Source organism: Amphibalanus amphitrite, unplaced genomic scaffold (assembly GCF_019059575.1).
Source record: "Amphibalanus amphitrite isolate SeventyFive unplaced genomic scaffold, NRLGWU_Aamphi_draft 000011F_arrow, whole genome shotgun sequence".
In the NCBI taxonomy this organism is placed as follows: domain Eukaryota; kingdom Metazoa; phylum Arthropoda; class Thecostraca; order Balanomorpha; family Balanidae; genus Amphibalanus; species Amphibalanus amphitrite.
This window is the reverse complement of record NW_024881507.1, coordinates 351,680-371,154: the sequence shown is the minus strand read 5'-3', so window position 1 is coordinate 371,154 and position 19,475 is coordinate 351,680. Positions and strand designations below refer to the sequence as shown.

Below are 19,475 nucleotides of genomic sequence, written 5' to 3'. Positions count from 1 at the left end.
TCCTTCGCAGCGGTAGTACGGCGTTTACCGTGGACCTCTGGCCCTCATTGAACGCCAGGCTGCATGCCTCGGGCCGGGCCAGCTATTCTGATTGTTACTCCTGAAGCGCCTGGATGGAACAATGCCTCAGCAGTGAATGATTGCTAAGTCTCACGGCATCTCGGCCGGCCGCTCAGAAAGCTGTTGTGCTGTACTGTAGGTACCATTAGTTAGCGTCATTTGCTTTGAGCAAGGAAGTGCAACTTCTTTTTGACGTGGTAACTTCTATATAGGTAGGCATAGCGTCATCATTTCAGGCCAGTTAGGTAAGTATCTATGCATCTACAAATATAAATAGACAACCGAAGGCTTCGGTTTCGTTTTAGTTGGCGTGGCTTTAGTTGGCGACTGGGCTCAATTGACGGCTGCGGTCCGAAGCCGTCAATTGAGCCCAGTCACCAACTAAAGCCCCACGCCCGTCAGGTTGGGACGAGTGACCGATGGGCTCATGGGTTGGGACGGGGCCCGGGGTACTGGAAGGCGGACTAGGACGAGTTACGTGCCCCGTAACCGGTGCGCGTGGGTGGGCTGGGACGAGGGACTGGCCTACTGGCTAGTGGTCGTTTGGGACGAGTGACCAGCGAACCACCATAGAACGAGACGAACAAGTTACTGGATTGATTGATTGATTGATTGATTGATTGATTGATTCATATTTTATTTATAAAAACATTTTCACAGTCATACATTTAGGTACACGGATTGGTGCAGAAGCGACAAGCGCTTATCTCTAAGCACCCCTCCCAGTTCCCTACAAGGTAGGGGGCACGACCACCGCCCCCGACCGCCCAGCCAGCAGACCAAAAGCAGAGCCGGCCGTCGCCAGTCCGCCTATATTATACTTAGAGAAATTACTTCCTAAAGCGGACGAGCCGCGACCGCGAGGGGCCGGTGGTGGAGACGACTGGTACTTTTAGGTAACACCGAACACGGGATCTTACGTGCGCCCTGGACCGCTAATTGAAGGTGAACTAGCCGGAGGGGAGGGGAACGGAGGGACGAAACCAGTAGCGGCGGAACATCTTCAATTGAGGGAGGCACCGCCAACTTTTGGTCCCATTCTTTCCATGCAAAGCCGGAGCCCATAGGGCTAATGTTAAAATGTCAAAATCAAAGGGGAGCACGGTGCCCCGGTGCCCTCCCCGTTCCGCCGCCTATGGACGAAACAAAAATATTAGGTAAGTTACTTGCTCCATCCATCTTTTAAAAATGTAACGAGGCCGCTTCTCCCGTCTCCGTTTCTAGGTGCTTTGACCTATTCCCAATAAAATGTAGAATAAGTGTACTTTTTGCGAAGCGTTCCTCCCGCAGCATTTAATAAAACTTGTTGGATCGATTATCTATCAGTCAAAGTGTTTGTGACATGTAACGCACGCATCATGCATGACATGGAAAAGCATAGCGTTGCCCTTTGTGACCGTTTTTTTTTATTCTGCTACGTAAAGGAAATTATTTACAGCCGATGACGTCATTGTACCATATTTTTGCAATGTGTTCTCATTACCTAAACGTTGTTTGGCAACGCCGGTCCTCTTTGTCGTTTCTGGCGCGGCGTGGTGTGGTGTCGGGACGCTAGCTAAGACTATTTTATTATATTTTAACATTGTAGGGGTTGTATTTCCGTTCAGTTCTGACAGGAAGCTTCGGAGACTTAAAAAATGAGTGTGAGTATATTTTTATTTTCGCTGGGCGTTATCAATTCGGTCATTATTCTGCGCCGTAAATGCCTCTGCACGTGTTTCTTAAGCCGCGTGCTCTCTTCAAATTGTTATCTGCTGCAGAAAGAATTGCAAACATATTTTTGTGATTATTTAATAGATTCAATAATGTCTAAATCACCAAACACATTAGATATATGCTTCAGTGTTAATTGAAATTTGCATTATCAAAATGTAATCGCCCTTCAATTTTCAAATCAAGTGACGTGATTGCTATTGCTGAAGTTTTGAGTGGGAAAATGCTAACTAATTGAGAATCTCCGTGAGTTGTATCTGTTTTAGTGCTTGTTGGAGGATTATTATTAATGTAAAAATCATGTATTTCTTTATTGTCATGACCTTTCCACCTTTTCAAAAATATGCTGAGCCAAAATACAGGCCTTCATCAGTGAAATATCCAAAAGAACTTTTGTTCTTTTGGATATTTCAGTTATTTCACTGATGAAGGCCTGTGGCAGATATATTTGAAAACGCTAAAGCAATATAATTTTGACTCAGCATATTTTTGAAAAGGAGGAAAGGTCATGACAATAAAGAAATACTTGATTTTTACATTAATTGAGAATCTCATACAAATTTGTAACACATTTATGATTTAAGTGTTTTTCCATGCGAGGTGAATGAGTATCATCCTTTTCCTTTTTTAAATTCAGAAATGTTTCTTTTGCCACTGTTAGGATTGCATTGGCACATACCTGCCTACATATATTCTAGATTGTAAATTATAGATTTGCTGAATAGTTGGGCCAGAAGCTAAGTAGAATAGACACCATCCTGTATCACCAGTCAGGTTGAACTTTGTAGCTCCTTGATCTCATAGCTGCTAATAATAATAATAATAAACCTGGCTGAATTTTTCTGCCTCATACTAGAATGGATGCACAATGTTTCAAACTGAAAAAATGTCATAGCTAAGGCTATGTTAGAAAATTTTGGACATAATTATTATATTGTAAGCTATTATGTTGCTTTACAGCAGTGGTGACTTGAAGACAAGTGTATGCTCTTGTTTCTTTTAAGGGACACTTTTTACTTTTTGTCTGCAATCCAGGTTTTAGTAATATATGTTATGTCTATCATGTATTTTATCCATATTTTAACATGTTCTGCAGTGTCAGTAAAATATCTACCTATCTATCTATCTAGCACTTTGTTCCAATACTTGTAAGTACACCACATAATTCTTTGTTAAGAAATTAAATGTGCTTAATTTTTGATGCATTATTTTGCATTGCACTTCAGTTGTCTGTGTCAAGATCATAGTTCGCACTTCACACCATGATTTTCTCATGTTCCTCCATACAATACCTGCACCATAACATGCATGCTTTGGCATGACAGGAAAATTCAAACAGATTTAAGATCTCATTGCCACTGATTGATCAACTGATCAACAAGCATTGGATAGCCCTCTAGTTTTGCAATACAGATGTTGCTGCCAAGTTTGGCTACCTATTGCTATCATTCTTTACTGCTATCATTGCATAGTATCAGGTCCTGACAGTAAAGTTGATGATTCTGAAGAGTGAAAAGTGATAATACTGAAGTCTCTAATCTCCTTGTATTATCAGCAGTTATTTCTTTTTTTTTAATTTTCGAGTAGCTACTAGGATATTTTCGTAAAGCCAGCTGTGTGTCTCATTGAAATAATAAAATCTATGTGTAGGTACCTACTCATGTGTATGACATGTGGCCCTCTGGCACCACTTACCAGTCAGCAATGGCATTTTGTTACTTTAATCAATTGCTGAAAGCTTGATATCAATTTCTCTGAATATGTGCAGCTATGGCAAACATTTACTTTTTTGTTAGGTGAGGTCAATGACCTGGTGAGCACTGAGCTGACCTTGGGAAGAGGGAATGACTATCAGGGCAGGGATTATAGTCAATGTGTATGCTTTTGTTTTTGCTGACATGCCATGCAGGTGAGAAGACAGTCAAAATACACTGTACTGCTCTGCAGTCTGCACCAACAAACTGTACGCGAGTCAAGTACAATATAAATTGGATCAGGACATCTTATAGATATCTAAATGTGGTGGAATGAGAAATGGTTTCTAGAAGTTTTCGTGAGTGCATTTGAGAACATCGATAAAAAATCTGATCCAACTGAGTGTGTGGCGATGGCGAGTACCGGTAACGTTCGCGGCGCGCACGGTGTCGAGATTCAGCTCCATGGCAACCTGCGCGGCTCGGTAGCCTTCTCCGAGACAGCGAGTCCTCCGCCACTGAGACGGCCGCTCTGTCTTGTTGCAGGCGTCGCGTTCCCGCATTGTGCGGCTGTGAAACGCGCTGCGTCGCGACTGTCGGTGCCATGGGCAAGGTGCGTGCGCCGGCCAGTCCGGACGCCGGGGAGGCGGCCCACCGGCGCGGACGGGACTCTGGCCAGCGGCCCTCCAAGGAGGAGCGCAAGAAATGGCGCGAGCTCAGACTGCTCAAACACGTGGAGAAGCACCGCCAGCTGAAGGAGCGCGCGGCGGCGGCGGCGGCCGGGGGCGGACAGACGGCGCCGCTGTCGTTCCCGGCGGCACCCGGCGCCGGCCGCGGCGTGTCGCGCACCCTGGCGCTGGCCGTGCCCGGCTCGATCCTGGAGAACGCCCAGAGCCGCGAGCTGCGCGCCTACCTGGCCGGCCAGGTGGCCCGCGCTGCGGCCGTCTTCTGCGTGGACGAGGTGGTGGTGTTTAACGACCAGGGCGCGGCGGCGCTGCGGCCCGGCGCCGAGGGCTCGCAGCTGCGCGCGCCCGAGTGCTGCGAGCAGCTCTCCCGGCTGCTGCAGTACATGGAGTGCCCGCAGTACCTGCGCAAGCTGCTGTTCCCGGTGCACGAGGACCTGCGGTTCGCCGGCCTTCTGAACCCGCTCGACTGTCCACACCACCTGCGGCGTACCGAGGAGAGCGAGTTCCGGGAGGGCGTCGTGGCCGACCTGCCGGCCGTCAAGGGCCGCTACTCGCTGGTCAACATCGGCCTGACGCGCGAGGTGCGCGCCGACCGCCTCCTCGAGCCGGGAGTCCGTGTCACCCTGCGCCTGGACCCGGACGGCCGGCGCGGCACCGTCGTCCCGCCGCGCACTCCCAGAATAGAGATGGGCACCTACTGGGGGTACTCTGTGCGAATGGCGCTCTCCCTGGCAGACGTATTCGCGCAGTGTCTGCACCCGGGCGGCTACGATCTGCTGCTGGGGACATCGGACAAGGGTGACCCGCTGGACCAGCTGGAGCTGCCGGCCGCGCAACACGCGCTCATCGTGTTTGGTGGCGTCCAGGGCCTCGAGGCGGCGCTGGAGAATGACGAGAAGCTAACCCTGGATGACCCGGCCGACCTGTTTGACCTGTACGTGAACTCGTGTCCGGGTCAGGGCTCGCGCACCATCCGTACCGAGGAGGCGATTCTGATTACACTGGCGGCGCTGCATCCGCGCCTGCTGGCGGCGGACCGAGGGGCGGCCGGGGAGGGGAGCGGGACTGCCGGGGAGGAGAACGGTGCGGAGGGGGGCGGGGCGACCGGTGGCGACTGCGCGGCCGGAGAGGGAGGCGACGCGGCAGATGGGTCAGAATCCAGTGACTAGTGTGGATTGTGAGATGTAAAACCTGGGTTTAAAGGGTGTTTTGAATTTCGAGCTAACGATATGATTGTGGTAGGCTGGGGACTGGTGGGTGCGTATTCTTGTCAAAACTAGTGACGTGTAAACACCTAAATTTTTCAATTTTGTTGAGTGTCATTTTAGCCAAAGTCGTGACATGTTATTGTAACAACGAGCAGTTGGCAGTAAGCCTAATACCATTTTGTTGACGCCAACAGACTGAAGCTAAGGTGCCTGCCTGACATCATTTTCCATCATAGTTATCTCATAAATGAAGCTGTTCATGATGCAATGTTTGTTGTTTTCGCAAATATATGCCATGCACATATCCAGTGTAATACTTGCACTCAATTTTCAATGCCTACAACTGGTCCAGTTAAGCATAGGACAGCATCAAAACTGGTGCCAAGCGTCAATCTATCGATCCAAGCGGCACGTAGTGGGAGACAAACCTTGTTAGACCCGGAAGGATCGTACCTGGTCTACTGCAAGCGATACTGCACAGCAAAGACTCACCGATGAACTGGGCTCGGGCTGAGGTGATCTGTTGCTCCGTGATGCGGCACAAGAAACTCCGCGACAAAAGAGACGCGGGACTGCTCAAACGGTATGGTAAACATCACACTGCGTGTAATGACCGCTGAATACTGTAACCGTCAGTTTTATCCTAGATCACCTCCTCGTGTGATCCTCGGACCCCGTGTGACCTCCCTCCCTCCCTCCCTCTCCCCATAGGCGGCCGACACAGCCATGGCCTGTGGTGACCCGGCGGCCGCCGCGCCGCTGAAGAACGGCACCCACCAGCCAGATCCGGTCTCCTGCGCCGAAATGACCTCCAAGGACTACTACTTCGACTCGTACGCCCACTTCGGCATCCACGAGGTGCGTAAATTCAGAGCAGTCACGAGGAACATATCTACTGTTAGTGTAGAGCGTGCGATGTCGTATTTTTAAAGTGAGTAAATAGTTATCAGAAGGAACGAAGACCGCCTTAATGTTACGTCTAATATCATTTTCCTCAGAATGCTAAAATTGGTGTTGACGTTAGATTTACTACATCCCTTTACTATCTTTATTTTGTCTGTAAACGACTATTACTCCTTCAAACGTCGATCTTTTCTCTAATCCGATTGAAGAGCTTAGTGTTGTTAAACATACTCAACGCCATTCAGCAGAAATGTTCAACCCCTTCGTCTCCTAGTTCTGACCGACGCCTTCTCGCCGTTCCACAGGAGATGCTGAAGGACGAGGTGCGCACGCTGACCTACCGCAACTCGATGTACCACAACCGGCACCTATTCAAGGACAAGGTTGTGCTGGACGTCGGCTGCGGCACCGGCATTCTCTCCATGTTCGCCGCTAAGGCAGGAGCCAAGAAGGTCATCGGCGTCGACTGCTCCAACATCGTCGACCACGCGCGCACCATCGTCAAGGCCAACAAACTCGACCACGGTGGGTAGGCGGATGGCGAGGTGTGTTTTGTTTCGAGGTGTGCTGTGATTTTGTGATAAGGCTTTTTGTGCTTGGTGATAATTCAGCATGAATGTCTAATGAATATAAGTGAGGGTTGCCTCCAGGAAATACTTTTAATTGGTGCTTTCTTGCAGTGGATCGGAGTGACCTTGCATCGTCTTCATTTTTTAAAATTAATCTGGACGTAATGCTCAGGTGCTTTTACTTCGTGATCGTGTGCTTTGCTGTGTTGCCCCCTGCCTGGTCGCTTACATTGAGGGATTTTCTGCGCCTGTAATGTCTCCCCGTCCCCCGCCCGTATGCAGTGGTGGAGATCATCAAGGGCAAGGTGGAGGAGATCACCCTGCCGGTCGAGAAGGTCGACATCATCATCAGCGAGTGGATGGGCTACTGCCTCTTCTACGAGTCCATGCTGGACACGGTGCTGTACGCCCGCGACAAGTGGCTGGTGGAGGACGGCATGCTCTTCCCCGACCGCGCCACACTCTACGTCACAGCTATCGAGGTTCGCTGAGAGTCTGACGCGGGGCTTCGTCAGAGAGCTGCGCGCTGTGTGACGCTAGCGTGGGATGTTTGGTTTGCTACTTGTTAGTGTGTTTTGCCGGCGTGGCTTCTGGCTATGCTGATTATTAGCCCAGTTTTTTTTTAAGACGTACCCAAATGGCCACCACCTTATTGTATTGCTATTTCACCTTGCACGGCTTTTATAATCTAGTCCACAGGCAGCTTGGCTTACGCACCGACTTGTTGAGCTTTAGCTTGCTGCTGGTAGTCGTCAATTCGTAGCGGGTTGTCGCGCTGTTTGATTCGATACACGGTCACGATCTAAAAATACATTGATTATACCCGTCGTCTGACTAATTTCACCCACCCTCCGCCGCTCTAACGTCCGCTGCGGTCTCCGTCTCCCAGGACCAGCAGTACAAGGAGACCAAGATCAACTGGTGGGACGACGTGTACGGCTTCGACATGAGCTGCATCCGAGAGGTGGCCGTCTCAGAGCCGCTGGTCGACGTCGTAGACCCCAAACAGGTCAGTTGCTCATGAAGTCTAGAGGGTGTGGTATGATATTCCGAGACTGGAATGTTTGGTTTGTAAATGTTCGAAAGGTAGCCTCATGCCTACTGCATTCTGTTTGATCTTGTTCCCATACGCGTTTCGTCATTCCCAGGTCCGTGTAATTAATAATTGTATATGAATATGTACTTCTGAACAGAGTGGAAAATATGTGAGGTACTCACCGATAATTTGTGTTTGTTTTTATTTTCCGCAGATCGTGACAAACAGCTGTCTGCTGAAGGAGGTTGACCTCGCCACCATCACCAAGGAGGAGCTGGCCTTCACGGCGCCCTTCGCGCTCAAGGTGCGCCGCAGCGACTACATCCAGGCCTTCGTCACCTACTTCAACATCGAGTTCACCAAGTGTCACAAGCGCGTCGGCTTCAGCACAGGTGCGCGTCTGACCGGGTTCCTATTCAGGGCTACATCTTTCAGCAGTGAACATTTTTCTCAAAAACTTTATCTCGCTTTTCTATCTGCTTTTTGCACCGAATATTTACATTCATAGATCTACTTTCCGCCTAACATGATCATTGACAGGTTCACTATTCAATATTTTTTCTTTGTCGAAAAATATCGTAAAATGAGCGGTTAACTATGAAAATCACAAGCTGTACCCGTAATTTGTAATTCGTAATTCGTAATTCGTACCCGTCACTGTACCGGACGCCATTCAAAGTTCCCGAAAGCAAGTAGGTATTTACGATGCGTCACAGTGTCCGCTGCGCGTGGCACGACTTGACGCCTGCTGCTGCTGCTACAGGTCCCGAGGCGCGGTACACGCACTGGAAACAGACTGTCTTCTACACCACCGATCAGCTGACCTGCAAAAGCGGCGAGATGATCAACGGCACATTCGCCATGAAGCCCAACGAGAAGAACAACGTGAGTAACTGACTTGATTTAGTCGAGTGTCTCCCCGTTTCTGCGCGAGCTTGTATGGTTGGGTGGTTTCTTTTCATTTTTTTTTACCCGAATTCTTACAAGTCAGAAGTCTTTGTTTCTTCATTGCGTTCTTCCGAATAATGGAACTCGTGAAACTATCGCTGAGAATGTCAATGACATAGCCAACAACTCCACTCGGTCTAGCTGCGAAACCGACCATCTGTACCTACTGTTACCTCGATGATGTATGTATTACATAGCTCTGATCTCTGACGATCCCGCTAACTGACTTTCTCCGCCATTTCAGCGCGATCTGGACTTCCACATAGAGTTCAGCTTCCACGGCGAGCTGTGCTCAGTGAAGGAGAGTCGCAAGTACAAGATGCGCTAATGCTCCATCTGTGATCTCAGTAGGACAGGCCGGGCCGAAGCGGCGGAACGGTGCGGCCGTCACCGATTCTCACCACACGTCTCTCTCCATGCCATCAACTGTTGAAATACACGTCACCTTCCCGTGGCAACGTGTCTTCACTCACGAACCGGGGGACGGGGAGAGCTTGGTGGGAGTGATGTGAGGGTCGAGAAAAACATGATTACATATGGCAAAGCGAAAACATGGTGATATCATTGTGTCGTAACCAATCATCGGAGCAAACACCGACCAGTTGCAATTGCCTGAAGAATGTGATCTGAAAGCTACCGATAGTGTGTTCCAATCGTAACCACGTTGCAACACGCGAGGCCCACTAGGACATTTAGGACCGCTGCCTGGTCAACTTGCTTCACATTTCTCCGCTCGCGATGCGATTTGCTGTGACATCAATGCTCGGTGATGAACGTAGGATATTGAGACGGGAACGTTCAGATAGTGGATCCGCGGGAGTTCCAATTTCGAGTCCAGTGGCAATGCTCACGAATCTCCAAGGCAAATTATAAGGTCGCCCAGACCGCTGACAATATGCCAAGGCGTGCCGTTGGACCTCGAAACCCATCCCTCTGACGCTCGATAAACAACTATCTACCATGGGTTGCGCATCGACCTTCTTAAAACAAAAATAAAAAACGCTCAGCCATGGGCTGGGGTTCCCAAATACCAACCCATGCAGTATGCACTACGCTTCCAAAAAAGAACGAGTATGCCGAATATCCTATAAAGCTCTTGGATATAATTTGAACAGGATTCAGTTTCGGTAGTAGGGAGTAGTAGGTGTGCTGTGCCGCATATTCGTTGAACCACGACGCGCTCTAAGCAATGCACGTTCTATGCAGGGAGGACACTATTGAAAGTTGCCGCTCTAATCGATCCACTAGTAGCTGCCAGATGTTTAGTACGCTAGTATGATAATTTTACTTCCAGCTTTACTTCCATGTCCTATTTGGATATTTTTTTAAAGATTATAGTAAATAATCATTAATTTGTTTTCATAATCATGACCATTAATTCATCTTGCTGCAAGATGAGAAAATTGTTGTCAGACAAAATATATAGTCCTGAATTATGGTCTGAATTATCCCTACCAACTATCCTACTACAAACTAATTTCAAACTAATTTCCCGCGCTGCCACGGCCAAGAGGGGCAACCGTGTGGACTGTGGATATCGATCGGTATTTGTGATTTGAAAAAAGTCGTTTTTGTTCATTTCTAATTTATTGGTGCGTTGATAATCTTGGATGTGTCAGGTTACATATCATCTGGTTGAATTGTTCATAAGAATAGCATGTTTTAAAAGGCCTTTAGCTATTGATTTGAACAGAAGGTACCTAACAGACATTCTCGAATCACAAAGTAATCAATTTGTAGCATTTTATGTCTCTGAAACTGTGAGCTGATCGGCACTTTTTCAATCATCGAGAGTGCCGTTTTTTCAGGGAACATCAAAATACCCATAGTTCTAGCCCTCAGGTCACTGAAAGGCTTGTACGAGTATTCGAGTAACATATGACAGAATGGCGGAATGGGCTGAAAATTCAGGCTTTTAGACAGCTGGTACCTGGTAAATTAGGAGATCGGCAAGCTTATTAAAAAAAATCTGTGAAAAGGTGTGTGGTATAATACCCAACAATGTACTGCACTAAGGCTATCTGGGAGAGTTAGGGACACATGTTGTGTACCTAACAATTAATTTTTTTTTTGTTAGGGTTGAGTTACCTGCCATATTTTTAAAAAAGGAAAGCAAACATAGATACTGTTACCAGTTCAAATGGCCATTATTGTTATTGATGTTAGTGGAATGTCAGTGAAATTAATTGGATTGCAGAAACCAGAAATGCTATAATTAAATAGTTTAAAGTAATTTGATGTAAGATTTAAGTCTGGGCTGGCAATAAAGCAAATACATCAGGGAAATAATGCATAATTATGACTAATAACAATTTTATGAAGCAGGCTGCTCAAACAATTCAATTTGATTAAAAAATTTATAATGATGTAGGTTCTGTGGATTGTTGCAGTTGCTTTGAAATGATGTCTCCGAACCTCATCACATGTGGAGACAATGTGAAGATCTGGGATTCCAATGGCTACTCTCTTCTTCACCAGTTCCATCCAAATAACACCAAAGGTATGTTAAAAGGTTAATTACCAATTTATTTGGCTTGATTTTCCAAAAGGCTGTACCTACTTGTTTTATGCTGCTAGGATCCCTTTTCTCTGTTAAACTGTTGATTGGCTTTGTGATCTAAATGTATGACACTTGAACTGAGTGAATCCTTGTTTAGGTCCTGTTGAGGGGGACCTATTATGTGACCCTTCTCTGGCCTATTCTCATGCCTGAACATTTTCCAGTGGGGGTATTCAGCATTACTAATTGGTCAGAGAGGTGTCGATATGTGTTAAGACTGATTAATATATGGTCATTTTATGTGACCTTGTCCCTTTCAGACGATGTGGTGACTGACGTCTCGTGGAGCCGAGATGGAGGGATGGTGGCCAGCGTTACCAGCAGGCAGGCACTTCTGGTGGTGACCGGAGTCACAGGCGAGGGCACCCAGGAGCTCACTGTCGTCAAAGAACTGGTACGCCTCCCATCAGATTATGTGACAAATATTTGGTATCCAGCCAAATGTAATGGATATCACAAAAGCAAGGACAAATCACGTCTATGGTCGCTAATTATATCGACGTCCTCAGCGTCTAAATGGCAAAATAATCGTCGTACTCGTCCCGTAGACGCTGACGATATGATTACTGAATTGCACTCATCTGTGATTTTGTTCATTTTATTGTGGACAGGCGAAGCCGACGTGCTGCCGGTTCTGCACTTCCAACAGCCGCTACGTCTGCGTCGGCTCCCACTCGGGCAGCGTCGAGCTCTGGGACAACAAGAACGGCAAGCTCGTCAAACACTACCAAGTGCGTTGTTTTGAAACTAAGGTCATTTTAAGAGAACTCGGAAAGTTTCGTTTCTACTAGGTTTATCGAAGCCGGGTTTATCGATCCGTAATGTTAATCATCGTCTTTTTTTACCGCTCGAGTTAACTGATATAATCTCGTTCACTCATCTTCGTGCTTATTTTACTGTATCTAAGTCGTACTTTTGAATTAATTGACTGTGTGTATGAATGAATGCCAGCAAGTTAGATTATAAATAATTTGTATTTATGTATGAACAAGAGTCGTCATACGGCGCTCAACTTTGATCGTTCTACATTTGATCGCTCTCACCGATGACATCGCGCTGCCTGCCCACAGGGCCACAGTGCGCCAGTGACGCGGGTGTGCTTCAGCGCCTCGGACCGGCACGTGGCGTCGGGCTCTCGGTCCGGTCAGGTGCTGGTTCATAACGTCACCAGCGGCTTCGTCACTGAGCTGCCCACCGCCAGAAACGAGGTACGGATCGCGCAACGGTCGGCTACGGCGTCACTGATCTTTCAGAAATCAGTGAAATGATGCATAAGCAATGACACTTGGTTTGTCACAAGGTCACGCAAATGCTGTTTTTTATATGAATGTGGCCGATATGTGTTAAATGTGACGGACATTACGGATCTTTAGTCTCGACGACCGTCCGATAGTGTCCGTCCGACCGGTGAGGCTGTCAGCTACTTTTGTATCGTAGTTTCGCCCGGACAACTGATCTCGACCTCCTCTCCCCTCCTACAACCGCAGTGCGTGCGGGACCTGCGGTACAGCGCGGTACCTGACCCTCTCTCTCTCTCTCTGTTCACAGCCGCAGTGCGTGCGGGACCTGCGGTACAGCGCCCTGTCCTCGGCCGTGGTGGGCGCCGCGTTCGACACCGGCCACGTCTCGCTGTGGGACGTGAACCAGCGCCGATTGCTGCGCACCTTCACCGGCGGTCATGTGGCGCCGGCCTCGGGTCTGGCGTTCTCGCCCGTCAACGACATCCTGGTGGCCAGCGTGGGGCTCGACAAACGGCTCGTCTGCTATGATCCGAAGAGCAAGAGGTGAGACTGGTGACGTGGGAGCCGAAAAACGTGGCCGACGTTATGTATAATTGATTACGTTTTTTAGAAGCTAATATTCAGAGTTGCTATGTGAAGCTTTTTGGTGTGGTTAATGCTTTATTTCTGCTTATAATGAAGTCAATACATTTGCTATATTATGACCTCTCGACGTTAGAATATGTGTCGCGCGCGTCGTAATTGATCACTAACGCTCGCCCATCTCCCAGTCTCTTTAACACCGCCCCTCCCCCTCCGGCAGTATAATTCAGACGCTGACTGGCGACGCGCCCCTGACGGCGGTCGATTTCCATGGTGACGGTATGCAGCTGGCCGTGGGCACCTCCCAGGGCCGGGCGTGTGTGTACGACCTGCGCGCGCCGCGCCGGCCCAGCCGCTCCTTCACTGCCCACCGCAGCTCCGTGCAGCGCGTCCAGTTCCAGCCACCCGCCAAGGTGAGGAGAGCATATTAAACTTTATGTCCCCATCGGTGTGGTTAAGCCGAAGCGTCCTCAGATTACGCCTGAAACCGCCGACTAAAGCTGTCTCGTTTTTTGGTTGGCGACTACACTAGCCATTGGTCGACGAATGTCGATACATTTCGTTGGCATTGGCAGACCATTTTCTTTCAAAAGTATTTTTATCGCCCACTTGGGTTGAAGTGTATATTTTCACCATCGAACCGTCCCATCGCCCAGCTGCTCACGAGTACCTCACCTCCGTTCCGTCAGGGCCAGCACCGTTCGTCGAGCAGCTCGGTGGCGCGCGAGAGTCGCTCGGTGGGCAGCGCGCACGAGCACTCGTCCCGGTCGACGGCCGACGAGGTGGCCACGCCGGTGGCGCGCTCCTCGTCGACGTCGGTGACGGCGCGCGTGCACTCGACTCCCAACGAGGACGGTCGGACGCCGCCCGTGGCCGCCGGGGACACCAGCCATGTCAGGTGCGCGGAGCGGGGTACTGACCGGGGGGGGGGGAGGGGGGACGGGGCTGGGAGATGCTGACTGAATTTGTGTGCCAAAGCGTTGAGAGTCAACTGAATATCGTTTTTAATCCTGTAAACGTGATGACCACCGAGTACCATTGGGCACATACTGTTGCGACCTACGGCCCATAATGTAACCACTGCTCGACCTGTATCATTGTCTTATATCACCGCTGAAACTGTAAAGACCACTGACCAGTGACCACTTACCTCTGTGGCCCAGGTTCGGCCACGTCTCTGCCGAGCAGAGTTCGCTGTTCTCACCGATCCGCGAGGAGCCCGGTCAGAAAGTCACCACTCCGCCTCAGACGGATAGCACGCCCAACGGCACTGCTCACGGAGGCACCTTGGTTCACTACGGTACGTCGTGTCACGAGGACGGCCCGACGAGTTTGCTTATGGGATGGATGCAGTTTTGGAGGTCGATATTGGTTCGGTGTCCATAATGCGCCATATGTATGCCGGTGGGTAGGCTGTAGATGACCATGATTATTGCAGCAGTATGATTGGAGGAGGGATATCATTGCCGTTACCTATGCTTAAGACGTAACTAGCGATCACTAACAGCTTGAGAAAATAACTGTCTTCGCCCAGGAAGCTAGTCGACCTGCTGTCGCTCGCAGTTTTCGTTCCTAGCCGTGTCGCTGAGCTAACACCGTCCCCTGGTCGGCAGGTGGTCGCGACTCCAGTGTGTTTTCCCCAATGCGGGGCAACATCAGCCTGTCCACGGGAGGAGCGGCCTCCTCGGGGACGGGGCCGGCTGAGTCGGTGGTCACCCCGCCGGACCGGCCGCCGGCCGCCGCCACCGACAACTCGCTGTTCTCCCCGCTGCGGCCGGACCGCTCTCTGGCCAGCGAGTCGGCCGCAGAGGTCGTCCCGCCACCGGCGCCGCTGCTCAACGGGCTCAGCGTCCGGGACGGGGAGAGTGGCGTGCAGCCGACCACCCCGGTCCTGTCCCCGCGGCTGAACGGCGTGGAGCGCAGCGGCCCGGCCCCCGCGGCCGCCACCCGAGTCACTGTGGCCGCTGAGGTGTGCCGCGGCGGCCGGCCCGGCCCGGACGGCGCCGCCCCCGCCCCCGCTCCCGCCCCGGCCCCGGGCGGCGGCGGGGCGGCTGGAGACGCGTCCAGCAGCTCGGACCGGCTGCTGGCTCTGCTGGACGGACCGGCGGACGGCGAGCAGCGGCGGGACGTACTGGCGGAGCTGGCGTTCGGTGGACCGGCGCCGGCCGCCGCGCCGCGCCACCAGGACGGCAAGGGACCAACACAGCCGCAGCAGCAGCAGCCCCAGACCCACACGGAGCCGGTGCCGCACTCCGTCGTCGAGAAACTAGAGTGAGTCGATCGGCGGCGATGCTTCTTTGTATCGCTTGCTCATAATAGCTTTAATTCTCGTCGAAATCGCTGAAATCTTTCACCACTTGCGGTTCTTATCCGGCACTCTATTATCTTTGCGTATGAGTATGTCAACGTACATATTGTCCGTATAACGCCACCCGTTCTGTCTAGCATCTCCCGTTCTGGTCTTATAATTAACTCTGCCTGCTCTGTCCGACAGAGGTCTGCATGAAATGATGGACGATATGTGGTGGGGCCTGAGGCGAGAGAATTTCAACACACAGTGGACCTTCGGCAAACACATGTATGAGATGAAGGTACGTCAGCAGTGAGTGGCGGTCTGGGAGGGATTATGCGACTGTGCACAATTCCAAGCAGCTCACTGTACCCCAGTGTTTGGTGCTGGCGGCAGTCAAAATGGTCTTGGATGTTTTTCACTTGTTCATATTTAACGTCGAAAATTTGGTTAAACACTTACTTCACCCGTTAAGCCCCAGGTGTTTGTGTTGCCACTTGTTTACTGTTTTAGCACATATCATATTTGATGTGATAATCCCGTGACAAAATGACCGGCACAGTGCAGTTAGCCGATTTTTGCGTCATGGGCGTCGCGCCACCAGCCCTAGTAACTTCCACCGTCCTCTGTAACAACGTCAGCCTGCAGTATCGACCGCCAACCGCAGTAACGTTTTCGGTGCGCGTTTTCAGACGAGTCTGCAGGGCGTAGTGTCGACGATCGAGACTCTCAAGTCGGAGGTGGAGCGACTCCGCGAGGAGAACCAGTACCTCGGCTGTAAGTTCTGAGCGGCTACGGGTCGCATGCCGCGCGTCCGTGGGTACTGCGAGCAGCCGGAAAGACTAGGTCGGCGCAGAGGGGTGCTGAGGCGCCGTCAGAAGGTGAAACTCGTCCGGTCCGCGGCGCGCTGCGCTTTGCGCTCTAGTCCTGTTGCGGTAGAGGTGTAGGACCGAGCGGTGTCAGTTGTAGGGGTGTGGAGAGGGTGGGTGAGTGGTGGGTCCGCTTTATTGGCGCCAAACACCAGAGGAGTAGCTCAGGTGAGGGGGGGGGGGACAAATAACCAGTGAGAATGAAGGAGTCGTCGACCACCGGTCACTGCCTTTTTTGGTCTCATGTGTATCCGCTTTCTATCAATTTGTGTAAGTTAAACAACTTTTCATTCACTAAGTAATTCTCATCGGTCTAAAGCTAGCGCGTTTTTAACAGCCCACACTGCTCCTGCAAATAACACCGATGTTTATAATTAGCCCAGTATGTTAGAGCGTCAAATTTGCCGTGTGTTCTCGGGCGATTCCTGAGGCTCGAAGGTGACCAGTGCTATCTGGTGGAGCTCAAACAGTGGGGTTGGAACCGACGGATATCGAGCGCCGCTAACTGCTGCACGGGTCGGCGCTGCGCTACACTGCAGGGTGCGACTGCGCTTAGCGTAACATTACATATACTAACTCATGTCGAGCTATTGAACCGGAGTGAAATTAGCGGTAATGCTAGGTCGAGGCGTTGTCAAAACGTTCCAGTGTGCGGAGTTGATAGTGTGTGCCTGTGATAAAATCGATTTCATCGTGTATTTTGCGCTGTGGAAATCGAACCGCTAGTTTTTGATCGTGTACTTTGTAACTGCGCTGTTGAAACTAGATGGTAGGGTCTGGAAAGGAATGTTCCTGATCGTTAGAGCTCGGAATTTGTTGTGAATACAGCGTTACATAATGATATTGGCCTTAATAAGCTAGCAGGTTACTGAGGGCGTACTACCTAAATGATTTGGACAGCATTAAACGTGAGATATATATGCTTAAAAGAATAGTATGAACTGATCAGTCACAGCATTAAACCAATGCCTGTTTCACGACGCCTAGCTCCCCACTGGACGGTGTTTCACGGATGCTACTGCTGCTACCACGCTGCCAGCGCATTTGCGAGCTAACGTCACATGTTGTGCAGGTCAAGTCACTCAATGTTGGAGCCAAGATGCCTATAACAAACGTTGGAGCGTCCGAGCCTGTTGATCTCTCCATGGGAACCCAATTTGACACGTGTGCTGGCAGCGTGCCTGAGCAGCGGCCGTGAAACCAGGGTATAGCGTGAAACGGCCCGGGACGGGCGGGAAAGGGGTGGCCAACCGCGGACTGGAGCGTGGCCCTGGCGGCGACTCCAATAACCAGTGGTAATGCATTTCTTGAAAAGGTGACGCCAGCTCCGAAGCGCGTGATCTTTTGGGACGAAATTGGCGCAGTGGGATTGGGTGGTTTCAGTGGTTTCTGCTTATAGGTTATCATTTTGTATATTCTGTTTCAACCAGTCGTTTGAAAGATATTAAAATAGCTGCCTATTTGCTGCCGTGGTCTTCACATCTGATAAGTGGTAAGGTCTGTAAGTCCTCTGGTCACCCAGGGTCCAGGGATGGGATATCAGTATCAATATTGATATAGCTGGTATAGGTAATAGCTGCACTATTATTTTTACCATTTTATGACAGGTAATAAAGTTTTGATGAAGTTCTTGCATATTTTCTGTTCACTCTCGATTTTGTTGTTTGGGGTGGTCTGGTTGAGTTGATTGACTATTTATATAACAACTTAAAAATTGTTCCACTGTTTGTCAATTTGATTTTTTTTTTTTTGAACGCTCAGACCATTGTATTCATCGCCTTTATTTAACATTACCACAAGGTACATTTCGATGACACACTAGACACTACCACTCTTATTCCATCAGTGCTTTAGTTTTGCATCAAATATCTCGCCCTATGGAACCTCAAAGTTGCTTGGGGCTAGCTTTCTCCCATTCTCGATGAGCTGGCCAAACACGCTGGATTTTGATGAAGAAGCCTCCATTTTCAACCAGGCAATATCTTGAGTTATGAATGACCAAATGAGCTTGGGTCTAGGGAGGGTTCCAGCCAGGCCGGGGGGGGGGGGGGGGTGTACAACTGCTAAGATGCTGTTTTAAGTTATTTATGATGCATGACAATTTTATTATTCAGGGTTATTCAAAATGCTTGTCTTGACATGCAGTTTTGTTTTCACCAACTCTTGTTTTTTGGTAATTTTGTGCAAAACATCTGATGTTGGTGAATGGTGTTGTGACTTGGTTCTCTCCCTATTTCAGCTGGAGGAGCTGAGTACATCTGATGCAGACCATGAGTGCAGCCGCTGAGTGCGACTCCAAAGAGCCGTACTCCTCCGACACTGACGAGTCGGAGGAGCAGCAGTCGCCTCCCGATGACGTCGATCACGAGGAGGGCGAGGATGGGGAGGGGGAGGAGGAGGACATCGGCGGTCTGACCGAGGCGGAGCGCCAGGAGATGGAGAGGCTCAACTCCCAGCTGGACTTCCTCAACATGGCCCTGGACGAGTTCGAGGAGAAAAACTCGAACCTGCAGCAGAGGCTGCTGGATTTTCTGTCTCAGAACTCGTCGACCGAGTCGGAAAAACCGACAGCCGCGGGCTCCAGTAGCGATAAGAACGAGGGCGCGACGGACTCGACCGGCAAAAGCTAGCGTGTTTCAAATATCATATTCTTGTCTAGTGTGTGGTCAATGTATCTTGTGACTATGTGACCATGTTTAACAACATGTTTTGTGCGTCCTGAAAAAATGACTGTCCGGAAATGTCGAGTAGGTATTCAAAGTGACAGCCTGTTGATTTGATTACGTCTAAGTCTCTCAGGCGGGATTGATGTATTTTGCGTGAAGCTGAGGGTGAGCCGATATTTGCGGTGGTCATATCCGCAGCTGACAAAGGCGTTCGATATCCGTAGCGATCGATGTGTATAGACTGAGGACTCGGCAGTCAGTGACGTGTTGCAGTGGTGTAGTGAAGACATTCCATATACTCGAGTGCTGAGTGACGATGTTGTATAATATAGTCAGGTATACAGGCGGGAGGCGTGGACAGACTCGTAGCTAGTGGGATAGGGGATATCGCGGCGAGCACGTGACTAGTCGGACACCGTCTGGAGGGGACCGTGAAGTGTCCCGTAAACG

The 19,475-nt window shown here is 50.0% G+C and overlaps 3 protein-coding genes across 7 annotated transcripts; all 3 read left to right on the top strand.

The window, feature by feature from the left end:
• Positions 1 to 1,536: 1,536 nt before the first annotated feature.
• Positions 1,537 to 9,271, top strand: LOC122381650 (protein arginine N-methyltransferase 1-like). Of its 2 annotated transcripts, XM_043366076.1 has the most exons (8): positions 1,537 to 1,703; positions 6,073 to 6,219; positions 6,570 to 6,789; positions 7,116 to 7,315; positions 7,723 to 7,842; positions 8,084 to 8,261; positions 8,633 to 8,754; positions 9,062 to 9,271. In XM_043366076.1, exons 1-8 carry the CDS (start codon positions 1,698 to 1,700, stop codon positions 9,143 to 9,145), a joined length of 1,077 nt encoding a protein of 358 aa, XP_043222011.1. In that variant the 5' UTR covers positions 1,537 to 1,697; the 3' UTR covers positions 9,146 to 9,271. The 2 variants fall into 2 exon arrangements, with proteins under 2 accessions (XP_043222011.1, XP_043222003.1); XM_043366068.1 differs by lacking the exons at positions 6,073 to 6,219; positions 6,570 to 6,789; positions 7,116 to 7,315; ... (2 more) ...; positions 8,633 to 8,754; positions 9,062 to 9,271 and adding an exon at positions 4,014 to 5,665 and having other exon boundaries at positions 1,551 to 1,703.
• Positions 9,272 to 10,332: 1,061 nt separating this feature from the next.
• LOC122381636 (protein NEDD1-like) lies at positions 10,333 to 17,197 on the top strand. Of its 3 annotated transcripts, none has more exons than XM_043366039.1 (12): positions 10,333 to 10,361; positions 11,208 to 11,317; positions 11,638 to 11,771; positions 11,989 to 12,108; positions 12,448 to 12,585; positions 12,926 to 13,161; positions 13,421 to 13,613; positions 13,890 to 14,098; positions 14,364 to 14,500; positions 14,814 to 15,471; positions 15,695 to 15,791; positions 16,183 to 17,197. In XM_043366039.1, exons 2-12 carry the CDS (start codon positions 11,218 to 11,220, stop codon positions 16,276 to 16,278), a joined length of 2,118 nt encoding a protein of 705 aa, XP_043221974.1. In that variant the 5' UTR covers positions 10,333 to 10,361; positions 11,208 to 11,217; the 3' UTR covers positions 16,279 to 17,197. The 3 variants fall into 3 exon arrangements, with proteins under 3 accessions (XP_043221974.1, XP_043221992.1, XP_043221984.1); XM_043366057.1 differs by lacking the exon at positions 10,333 to 10,361 and adding an exon at positions 10,378 to 10,409; XM_043366049.1 differs by lacking the exon at positions 10,333 to 10,361 and adding an exon at positions 10,611 to 10,796.
• Positions 17,198 to 17,665: 468 nt separating this feature from the next.
• LOC122381617 (histone acetyltransferase GCN5-like) lies at positions 17,666 to 19,380 on the top strand. Of its 2 annotated transcripts, none has more exons than XM_043366021.1 (2): positions 17,666 to 17,856; positions 18,599 to 19,380. In XM_043366021.1, exon 2 carries the CDS (start codon positions 18,621 to 18,623, stop codon positions 18,987 to 18,989), a length of 369 nt encoding a protein of 122 aa, XP_043221956.1. In that variant the 5' UTR covers positions 17,666 to 17,856; positions 18,599 to 18,620; the 3' UTR covers positions 18,990 to 19,380. The 2 variants fall into 2 exon arrangements, with proteins under 2 accessions (XP_043221956.1, XP_043221948.1); XM_043366013.1 differs by having other exon boundaries at positions 17,694 to 17,851.
• The last annotated feature ends 95 nt before the right edge of the window (positions 19,381 to 19,475 follow it).